Source organism: Micromesistius poutassou (assembly GCF_964030765.1).
Source record: "Micromesistius poutassou genome assembly, chromosome: 18".
NCBI classification, from domain to species: Eukaryota; Metazoa; Chordata; class Actinopteri; order Gadiformes; family Gadidae; genus Micromesistius; species Micromesistius poutassou.
In genome coordinates, this window is record NC_140288.1 from 1,361,932 (window position 1) to 1,373,989 (window position 12,058).

The window sequence follows — 12,058 nt, forward strand, 5'->3', positions numbered from 1 at the left end:
AACAAAATAAGAGGTTGAGAAAGCCAAAGTTTGAAAGAAAGTCTTTATTATCACTTGGAATCAAAGTAAATAATTTACATCCTAAACATTAGTTATATCAGATGTAAGGAAGTTAGTTACTCTGTGATTTAAGATAAAGACAAGATAATGATTATAATTTTTAAACCTGTAATCAATTTCTCCCATACTATTTAGTTAGTTTGTTTTGATTATGTCACACAAATCTAGAAGTTGTGCTCTACTTGGAAAAAGAAAATGAATGGATAGTGCCACTGCCATGCCCTTACTCAAAGGGGTTATCAAACAAACACTAAGGACATTTATTAAAATCAAAACATAACACAGCAAATTGCACACAAGACAGTCAGGCCACCAACCCCACAAAAAATTATTTTCCTTCTAGAAAAGCAATGCTGTGGTATCACTATACTAGCAACACCTTCCCAATGAAGTGTCAAGTTGTGACGCAATATTTTCCCAACATGGCGATTAGACTATTAAATGTATTTCTATCAAAGATTCAATGTCCCCCTATAGTGATGTATTTAATGAAGAAGGACATTGTGTCTTGGCTCTATGGTATATTTGGGACAAAGGAACGTTTAAAGTACACTTGATTAGATGAATCCTGTTCAGCTGGTTTGAGGAAGGGTTGTCGGTCGGTCTGGACTCTGGAGGATAGGGATGGTGCTGAAGCCTGGATTCCGGCTGGTAGCAGCAGCACCTGCCTGGGAACTCGTTGCTCCACTTCCTTCAGACTTGGAGATGGACGCTCATGTCATTTCTTCTTCTCCCTCCTCCTTGACATTTATCACCTTTTACATCTGTGGCACACAGAAGAAAAGTCGCATGGATTCAGTATTGACAGCGGCAAACGAGTTTGGTTGCCAAGGTCACATTAAAATACAATTGTTTGCTTACATTGGCTCTTTCGCAGTTGTCACAGATGGTTTCTGAGCTTGGCAGGCATTCGTTTGCTTCAATGTCGACCCCACCAAAGTAAGTGTGCAGCTGTTTTCTTCTGCACTCCGTCATATTCCTGCAGAATTCCACCATGGGTGGTAGGTTGGATAATTCCCATTGCTTGGATCTTTCATCCACTTTTTCGTCTGTTAAAAACACAACATGAAGAATAATGAGATAAATTTGAGAAATTAGAAATTTAGGAGCCAAAATCTGAGAATAACAAATGAGGGTCAATGGAGCAAGATGCACTTTTGATGGCATCTTTGAGGACGTCATCGTCGCTCCATTTGTAGAACAGGATGCAGTGGGCCAAGTTCCCGTCTCTGCCGGCCCGCCCTGACTCCCGGTGGTAGTGTTCCATGGACTTGGGCAGAAAGGTGTGGATCACGTACCGCACGTCCGGCTTGTCGATGCCCATGCCAAAGGCTACGGTGGCACAGATGACCTACCGGTGCGGTACGGCTTATTAGTATTATTTAGTCATCTAGCACAGGTTCTCAACCTTATATTATTGAGGTTGAGAACCCTATATATATATATATATATGTATATATATATATATATATATGTGTATATATATATATATATGTATTTGTATATATATATGTATATGTATTTGTATGTACTGTATAGGATATATTTATTCAATTTGTTTAACTTTAAATCAAATACTTTATTGATGCATTTTCATACTTGTGATTCTCCTATAATTTTTTTCTGCTGCTTTGATTCTATGTCTTTTGTGAAGCACATTGGGTTGCCTTGCTGTATGAAATGTGCTATATAAATACATTTACATTTTATATAAATTTATAGCTAAGTATTTCACAGACCCCCTCGGAATTGCCCGCAGACCCCTGGTTGAGAACACCTGATCGCTCAGACGCGCTTCTCCAAAGCCACTTACAGCACATTTATAGAACGGAGGCGGATAGGTATTTGACTCTCCAATTCTCTGCACTACAGCAATTGTATACATCCTTGAGCAAGATGCCTAACCCGTACCAACACTATCACTACTCTACGAATAGAGGTGGACAGGACATTTTTATGCAAACCCCAATGCACCTAATATCCTGATTACTTTTTTATAAAAGAAAGGTAAAATAAGCTACCTGGCATTCATTTTTTTCCCACTTGTTCTGCACACTCTCTCTGTCTTCGTCAAACATCCCTGCGTGATACGAACATGCCCGCAGGCCTGCCTCGTTCAGGCTCTTTGCCATGCTGTCACAGTCCACACGTCTCCAGCAGTACACAATGCCCGAGTCTTCTGCAACACGTAAAGCCCGGCAGAGAAAAATATCAGCAGTATGTTGCAATGCAAATGAAAATGTAAAACGTGTGATATTTTTAAGTTTTCCTCTTGGTCTGAGAGGACCTGAGAAACATGTGCCTAGCCATACGTGGATAGTGCTCCTTGATCCAGTCCATTGCCCCATTTGATGTCCTGGTCGACACAGCATACTTTAGATTTGTTGGGATAATCCTCATGGTGAACCTGCAATCAGGCCAATCATGAATATGATGCTCTTGTGAATAAACAAAACAAAACACGATGAGCAGAAACAATTAGCATCAAGGTTCTGTTGCTGTGAGCTTAACGGGCGCTGGAACACCTACACCCGAGGATTGTTCATCTGCAGCTGTTTGAGGATGTCCTCCTGGATGCGGGGCCCGATTGGGCCTGACAGAGCAATCATGGGCACCCCCGGAAAGTCCTTCTGCAGCTCATTCAACGTCCCGTACTCCGGCCGGAGGCCATAGCCCCACTGTTAAGAAAAACAAAGACATGGATTACCCTGTTTGCTGAGATAGAATGCCTGAACCACATAGTGTTACTAATTCTAGCACTTGTAGTGTTTATACTTAACACACCTGACTGATGCACTGGGCCTCATCGATAACAAACCGAGCCAGATGACCATCGGTCAACAGTCTCTGCAGAGCCTTGATCAGTTGACGATTACTCATCTAGAGCAGAGCACAGGAAAACAAGATCAATACTTCCAATCATACATCAATACAGTTGTAGCCAATCAGCAGCCAGCTGGTTCTCTGTTGATTATTCATTCTCTACCTTCTCAGGGGTGACGTAGAGCAGTTTGATTTCAAGCAACTGTTCGTAGATACTTTCTGCATCGCTGTCACCTTGGTCACCCGAGAGAGTCCTGGCCTCAATCTGAATAAGAAGATCCACGGTGACACATTTCATACTCAGCTATGGTTTTCTACTGCATTAAAACTAATATCCCTCTTTCAACCCACAGAGCAAGTATAGCATGGGTCCCACTTACACCCAGTCCAGTGAGTTTCTGGATCTGGTCCTGGATGAGGGACTTGAGTGGAGAGATCACCACAGTGACTCCAGCAGACAAGCAGGCTGGTAGCTGGTAACACAGGCTTTTACCAGCACCTGATACATAGAAAGGTTGTCATTGTGAGAGCTGTGTGTCATTGTTTCTCTACCTGTGTTTATATTGGATCATGCAGTCTGCAATACCAACCATTACCACCAACAACAAAGACATTTTCTTTCAAAATTGTGGCATTAATTGCTTCAAGTTGATTGACCCGAAACTCATGAAGACCAAAAATGTTCTGGAACGTCTCCAACATCTTTGGAGAGTAGTCGAAGTCGAGGCGTCCGAAGCGCTCGTCCCCAGGGTTTTGCGCCATTTTTCTGTAGTCCAAAAATAGAAATAAGTTAACATCAAATTAAAATGGTCAACATTGTTTAAGGTCAAGTGTGTAACATTTTGTAGCAACTAGCGATGAGGTTGCAACCAACTGAATTACACTGAGTTACAAGCCAATGTTTACTTGCACTGCGGTACAGGAATATTGTTTGCATTTAATGCCATTATGGTTGCAGTAGTATCGCTACAGTTTCGTTTTGGATATCAAGCAAATACAGTGCCAAGGTGTGTGTGGACGTGTAGAGCTCCGTCTGTGCAGTGGTTGATGTCCACTTCCGAGAAAGGGTTAAGCTTTGTAACATAAATTTCCTGAAGGCATGTTTTTCCAGATGCTAAGACGCGGTGAGCGTTGAGTTAGTATGTTTTAATAAACACTTCACAGTTTGCGCCAATCGTACGAGGCTTGGTAAGGAAACGTAAACTACCTTGGCATTTTTATGGCTATGCCATAAACCCTCATCCTGAAATGTGTACTTGTTTTTACTAGAAACTTTTGTTTTATATACATGTAAGTTATGCTTTCGATTCAGTTATGCTTTCGATTCTGCTACGGCTCCTCTATACGAATTCTAACGCCACAGTGTGTGGCGCATTTCATACAAAACATCACTTTTATCATTATAATGTTCCTACACAATGACGGTACAAAAAAATTATGACAAGCGGGTGTAGCCATGGGGATAACACACCCCTCTACTCTCCTACAACGCTTAGCCCAAACATTTTAGTTATTTCTCTCTAGAGGCACCCGTCCGCTCCTGGCTACTGTAGCTACTAAGTATCACGCTTTTTCGTGCTCAAAGTCACAAAATTGTATCTTTTGAATTGTGTTCTGGAGCACGATGGTCAGTTCTTTCGTATATTCATTCGTATACCGAATAGAAACCCATGCATTTTGAATGGGCTTTTTTCGGGCTGGACTGAACGACAGTTAAACCAGCATTTAAAAATCTAAAGCATTTAAATCAGCATTTCAATTGGGAGACTATTTTGTTCACAGTTACGAGAATGTACCTATTAAATATTCCATTCCATTCAATGTGGGGTTGGCGAGAATAACAATATTCTGTCATACTCGTCTCAGTGTTAATTTCATTCATAGATACAATTTCAGAAGAGAATGGTCAATGGTCTTATTACGAGAATAAAGAGGATGTCTTTATAACGACAAGTAAGACATTAAAGGCTGCAAGTCTTATCATAATATAATGTATATATGTATGTATGTATAGGCTATATATGTGGCCCAGCAACAAAGTACATTTGTCAGAAGAAAGAGAAAAAATATATTGCTGTCGGTACAGTAAGGATGTTCATACCAGGATTGTGTTCATCCCAGGAATGAGAAGGGCGCACCCTTCTCATAAGGCTTATGGAAGTGCAGTTATCAATGTGCTTGCCAACTTTTAATATTATTTATATCCTAACTGTGTGTGTGTGTGTGTGTGTGTGTAAAACAGTTGTTATTCTTAATGTTGTCACTTCCTGTGTGTGCTTGTCAGTTCTAGTGCTACCCCTTTGCACAGTCGACAACAGGGCCGCAGGCCTACTCGACTGTATTTTGATATATATTTCATAATATCGGTCATAATAGTGGTACTTGGGGAGACAAATATTTTCTGAGGTGGTATTAAAAGTTATTAAAAGTTTGAGAACCACTGGTATAGACCATGGACTATGATTGATATTAAAGCAGCTATGTTGCATCTGCCAAATACAATCTAGTCTATTGTCCACAAAAACTGACCGGAACTGTCTGATTGCCCACTTACTAACGGAGCATAAAAATTTGCTCTACCAACTGAAATGCAGAAAGTTGTAGTTTGTTTATTTACTCACCAGCAGCAAGATAAAATTCAGCTCCTTCTTCTTTAAGACTAATTTAAAATGTAACTAACTTACCAGCGTCCTAGTTCTGTTTTATAGGCAGCCTTAGTTCCGCCTTACAATCCACTCTATAGTCCACATCTGGTGACCCAAACTGGCTGATTGCCCAATTATTACTATCAACAGAGAGTTGACACGGTTGCCCGGGAGGCGTGCTATGCTGAGTCACCCACCATTTACAATCAAGGCCTCAAGGATGTCCTGGATAAATGGACTTGGAATGGTCTTATAGTCTTACTACAATACGTTAATGATCTAATGATGGCCGCACCTACATGTGAGCGTGAGAAGGCCATAGTAGATGTATTACGACACCTACATAAACAAGGCTGCAAGACCAGTCCATCCAAATTACAATGGCGCACAGAGTGATTTCTTTTTTTAGGTCATCAGATCACACCAGAGGGTAACGGTGTGGTACGGTTCGGTGCGGTACGGTGCGCGTTTCCACCGCCAAAAGTTGGTCTACCAGACCCGACCCGACCTTTTGCTCAGACTGTTGATGAACTTAACGGCTACATGACATCGGTACTGCTCCAGCAGCATGGGGGCAGACAATGACCAGTAGCGTATTGCTCCACCGGATAAGATCCAGGTGAAGAAGGTTTGCCCAAGTGCTTGCATGAAAAGGCAGGCCACATCAAGTGACTTTGTAGGTTATCCAGATCTTACCTTGCTCATTCTACACACTGTGTCCCTATTACTATTAGATCAGAAAACATGTGACTTCTCTGCTACATTGCTTCCCACAGAAGCTGACAGTTTAGCACACACAACGAGGCTAGTTTTGCTGTAGTGACTCCCTATGAGATCCCATTGCCATCTAATCGCTCAGCTCAGGCTGCTGAGCTCATAGCCTTGATAGAGGCCTGGAAACAGGCTGAAGGTAAATCGGCTAACATTTACACTGACAGCCGCTATGCATTTTTGTGATGCATGTTTAATCTGCGCCACTACAAAGTTGGTCCTGGAATTTGAACCACACCCGCAGCCCATCAACTGCCTGACAAATAGGGTTGGGTATCGAGAACCAAGTTCCAAGTTGGAACCCATTAAAAATTTCCAATAACCGTCAATCTATAGTTTCTTTTTCGGTTACAAACTTTTCCATAATTTCTGTCGCACTCTCTGCCAGCTCAGCACTGTCTACGTGGACCTTATAAGGTCCACGTAGACAGTGCTGAGCTGGCAACATGCTTTGTTGACATATTGTCAATATGTCAATTTCACAGTCTTGCCTGTATAAAACCGAGGGGGTGAAATCCACCTTCGTCAAGGAGCCGGCTTTCTTGGTTCATTGGAATAGGCGGGACTACACACGGAGACCTCTACAGAATAATTAGCATACTTTGAATGTTTTTATTTTTCATGATTCAAGACACTCGCATGCAAGAATGAGTATACATCTGAGTGTAGGATACAAACGTGATTAACTATTGACAAGTGCAAAAACGCCAACATATTCTTTATTTTGCTGACCACTTGTTTTTTATCCCGATAAAAGCCTCGTAAGGAAAGTTCCTCTGGTTCTTTCTCGTAGATCGCACCGTCTTTTCCCGTCTTCGTTAAATGCGACTGCATCACCTTCTCTCCCATGATGAGTGTGTGTTGGACCGTGTGTGTAGACTCTCATCAAACAGGCGTGCGTGTCAAAAGGTCACATCACTATGTTCAAAAGCAGTATTTTTTATTGAGCGTTAATGTGATAAATGTACCGTTGTTCGTATGATTCATACGAACAACGTCATTCTTACGCTCAGAGTGAACTTGATAAACATATCGTTGTGCGCGTGTCGCGTACAATTCCAGAACAGTCATTTTTACTCTCAGAGTGAACTTGAGAAGGTGTCTCCCCCCGGTGGCCACTGCAGCCGACTACATCGTGTAGTTTGTACAAACTATTTAAATAAATATGGCATTAATAAGGTATAACAATTCTGACGTATCGAAAAATTCATAAAATAAAAACCTTGGTTGTATATTAATAAATACGTATGTGTCACTGAATACCTGCTTTTTATTCAGACTAACACCACAAACAGGAACATACTGTTTGTCTAACAATCTGTCGCTCCGTTATGACGGCTGAGGCTCACGGTGGCGACGTAAACCTGCCCTGGATACGGTCGTTGCTCCCATCATTTTCACACCTAGATATTTATGAACTTTTATTAATCTATGACCTACCATCTAAATGACCATTATGATTTATAGCAGTACCCCCCCCCCCCCCCCCCCTGCCTCTGAGATATTCAGCTGAGTACCCCCTTTACCGGAACATTTTTGGGAGAAAAAAAAAATATTCTTCCTGAAAATGACATTTTGTTTAGTTTCTGGATGTGCTTTCTTTTTCATGGATTCTGCTTGCTCCTTTTCAGATTTTCATTTCAACGACTTGTCCATTTTCCAGATTTTTCTGTCGTCTAGCTTTCAGTATTGAATCTTGATCACGAAAAAATACAGATAGTTCACCTGTACTTTTATGGTACGCAATGCTCCTAAGGCTTCAGACACTTTAATGGGTGCATAACACCAACTGTTGATAAATATATTTTTTTACCAGTAGAGCAGTGTTTCCTACATTTCTTTACATTTTTTGGTATTTAGTTTGTTTTAGATATATATATTTTTTCTTTCTGTTAAAAACATCCTGTTATGATATTTTAGTCTAGGAAAGGCCGCCGAGACAGGATTGCTTTTAACTCACTTTATTTGGTTAAGGTTATTGGTCTATTGTCTATCGTCTATTAAACAAAAGGAGAGGGATGGTATATAACACACGCGGAGCGTCTCTAAGCTTGATATCTAGGATACGTCGCCTAAGAGATTCTGATTCTAAGATGGCGGAGTCCGAGTTAAAAAGGCAGGTAGAGGTGGGCGTGTTCTGTGGCTTTAAAAAGCCCGCCCCCTTCATCTATGTATGATCAGCTGCTGCCCCCTTGTGGCTATGTGCAAGTGTTACAGCTTATTAGTTTTATGTACTCGGTACTGTGGCTATGGGAGAATATTATGGCTGAAATATGTTACAATTCCCTCCTTGGTCATCTCAGATGACCATTCTACAAGCCATAATCACTACTGACCACATAAAAATAGAAGAGTAAAAAGCAAAAAAAGAAAATATGTATATACCCATGGGTTGGTTACCATGGAACAATCATCAACATCATCAACATAATCAACACCACACAATACAATCAATATGTCATACGGTCATAAAGGCATAATCATAAAGGCACATATGTATTCATCAATGGAAATTTTGTCAAAACACTTCTAGGCATAAAACAACATAAAATTCATATACTTTCAACATATGTTGAAAGTCAACACTACAAAAAATTGAGCAGCATAGGTAAACAGTTAAACCCTTTTAAAATTCACTTCTGTTTGTCATAACACAAAATTTATTTATTTATTCTATTGAAAATTTACCGAACATAACAAAAAATAGCACAATTTTTTCAGTATGTATTGAAAATCTACTGAACGTAACAAAAAGTAACACCATTTTTTCAGTAGTATTGAAAATCTACTGAACATAACAAAAAGTAACACAATTTTTTAGAATGTATTGAAAACCTACTGAACATAACAAAGTAACAAAAATTTTCAGTATATATTGAAAATCTACTGAACATAACAAAAAGTAACAATTTTTTCAGTATGTATTGGAAATCTACTGAACATAACAAAAAGTAACACAATTTTTTCAGTATGTATTGAAAATCTACTGAACATAAAAAGTAACACAATTTTAAATTTCCTTCAAGTATGCATAGGTTTGAATGGCTCAAGTGAGCTTTATGTATGTAGAGTTTTGGACATTTTACATTTAAATCTAAACAACATTTTGTAATAGTAAACAGTACGGTGCGCGTTTCCACCGCCAAAAGTTGGTCTACCAGACCCGACCCGACCTTTTGCTCAGACTGTTGATGAACTTAACGGCTACATGACATCAGTACTGCTCCAGCAGCATTGGGGCAGACAATGACCAGTAGCGTATTGCTCCACCGGATAAGATGCAGGTGCAGAAGGTTTGCCCAAGTGCATGCATGAAAAGGCAGGCCACATCAAGTGACTTTGTAGGTTATCCAGATCTTACCTTGCTCATTCTACACTGTGTCCCTATTACTATTAGATCAGAAAACCTGTGACTTCTCTGCTACATTGCTTCCCACAGAAGCTGACAGTTTAGCACACACAACAAGGCTAGTTTTTGCTGTAGTGACTCCCTATGAGATCCCATTGCCATCTAATCGCTCAGCTCAGGCTGCTGAGCTCATAGCCTTGATAGAGGCCTGGAAACAGGCTGAAGGTAAATCGGCTAACATTTACACTGACAGCCGCTATGCATTTTTGTGATGCATGTTTAATCTGCGCCACTACAACGTTGGTCCTGGAATTTGAAATCTGAAAACCACACCCGCAGCCCATTAACCGCCTGACAAATAGGGTTGGGTATCGAGAACCAAGTTCCAAGTTGGAACCCATTTAAAATTTCCAATAACCGTCAATCTATAGTTTCTTTTTCGGTTACAAACTTTTCCATAATTTCTGTCGCACTCTCTGCCAGCTCAGCACTGTCTACGTGGACCTTACCACCTAATTTCTTATGCAATATGTCAACAAAGCATGTGTGAAAAAGATCTGTTTCCATTTACCACCTGAACCATGGCTGACTGCAGCAAGCGTTCTAGAGTTTAACTGGGCTTAAAAAAAAAGACTGCAGTAAAAATAAAGACTGCACTTGCAGTGCAGAATTCAGATTCCAGAGGAATCATTAAGACATTTTAATTTAGATTCTGCGCGACTCAGCGACTAGTGGGTGGAGCTGGGAGTCGAGTCTCGGTGAACAAACGATACGAACAAGACAAACTGAAACGGGGAATCAGGTCAGTTCGTTAAAGAGTCGTTTGTTCGAACTGATCCGTTCGTGAACGAGCTATCACTACTGAGTAGTGAACAGACAGTCTGGGTAGTATGGGGTCAGAACAGTCTCATTAATAATGAATGCACAGAGGATTCACAAATGTATTTTGTGATTTATATATAAATTACTCTCTTCTCACAAATACATTTCAATGCACACACAAATGGATTTTCGATTTCGTTTCTGAAAACGAGTCAGGCATCTGATTGGCTACAGAAAGTTCCTTGTTGAAAAAAATGCATTTGTGAATCCAGCCGTGTCAGGGGAGTCTCAAAAATCCACATATAAATACAGACCAGTTCACACACAAATGTAAACAAGTTCACAAATGAAAAGCGTCTTGTAAATTCAAGTTTAACAGTTTGTATATGAATGTAACAACATTCAAATACATTTTTGATGAAAATTTCAAAAATAATAATTAAAAATTAATATATTTATGGATTTATATTAGGCCTATTAGGCCTACCGCAATAGGCCTACCGATATACACATTTTCTCAATATGCAGTAGGCCTATCTTCTATAACATTACTGTGGCGAGCAGCACGGGAAGGACGAGACAGGAGCCCAGGTTAAGCAGTCAATCAACTCCCGCGCCCCATACACCGCTCGGCTACGGGAGTTGCCTTTATTTGAGCACACACGATAGAACAGAAACACGGCACACCTGACCAACACGTACAACACTCTCACTCACAGTGTCGGACTAAATAAACTAATTTATAATAATATATAATTTATATAGGACGGGTAATCCGTCCTCCCGGAAGGGCATTGAGAAATAAATGAGTGCAAGTCACCGGTGAAGGGGTGAGAAGAAAAAACCTACGGTGGCCGAGAAGGGAGACAAATGTCAGAAAACACTTTCATCGATTACACAACACGTGCGCTGCAAATTCCAAAACACATGCATATTCAGAAAACACCTGCAAATTCAGAAAAACACCTGCAAACTCAGAAAACACCTGCATTGATTTCACAACACATGCGTTGCAAATATTCACAACACGAGCAAATAGGGAAACGAACTGCAAGTAATGACAACGGAAATGTTTCCGGGGGGACCATAATCAGTGACGGACCCATATCCGGTTCAATTACGAACGTCTTCAGTCATTGGATTGCATAGATATATATACTAGCTGTGTTCGAAATCGTTCCCTATCACGGATATATATGCTTTGTTGATCTGAATAAACGTTGTGGCTCAGAGTGATACTGCCTTGCGTCACATTGATTCTCGAGCTTGCTGCTTTGCTTAGAGACGACACCACATCAGGCGACCGAAATGATAGCGAAAGAGCGCATAACAGTGTTTTTATCTGGGTTGTAAGCAGTCGAGGGAAACACATTAGGTTTTGAATAACTGGTGTAATGGCCTCTGGAGACAAATACCATGGTCTATAATAACATGGACAGTCGGGTCACAAGTTGATCTGGCTGCCTCCTGCTCTTAGGAAGAAGACTAGTTGTGGTTTTTAGTACTGCAGGTGATAAACTCTTTATGGCTCAACGGCACAATGGGTTGGAATCTTAACTTGAAATATTTTTCCCCCGCAATGATATGA

At 40.5% G+C, this 12,058-nt stretch overlaps 1 protein-coding gene across 1 annotated transcript; it reads right to left on the minus strand.

The window, feature by feature from the left end:
* Positions 1-283: 283 nt before the first annotated feature.
* On the minus strand, positions 284-3,645 carry LOC311363267 (recQ-like DNA helicase BLM; the record flags this gene model as incomplete). The annotated part of the gene is made up of 10 exons (XM_084483235.1): positions 284-310; positions 922-1,109; positions 1,216-1,411; positions 2,082-2,239; positions 2,373-2,467; positions 2,590-2,738; positions 2,845-2,940; positions 3,047-3,148; positions 3,264-3,382; positions 3,474-3,645. The coding sequence occupies 10 exons, from the start codon at positions 3,643-3,645 to the stop codon at positions 284-286; spliced, it is 1,302 nt and encodes a 433-aa protein (XP_084339361.1).
* Between the last annotated feature and the right edge of the window lie 8,413 nt (positions 3,646-12,058).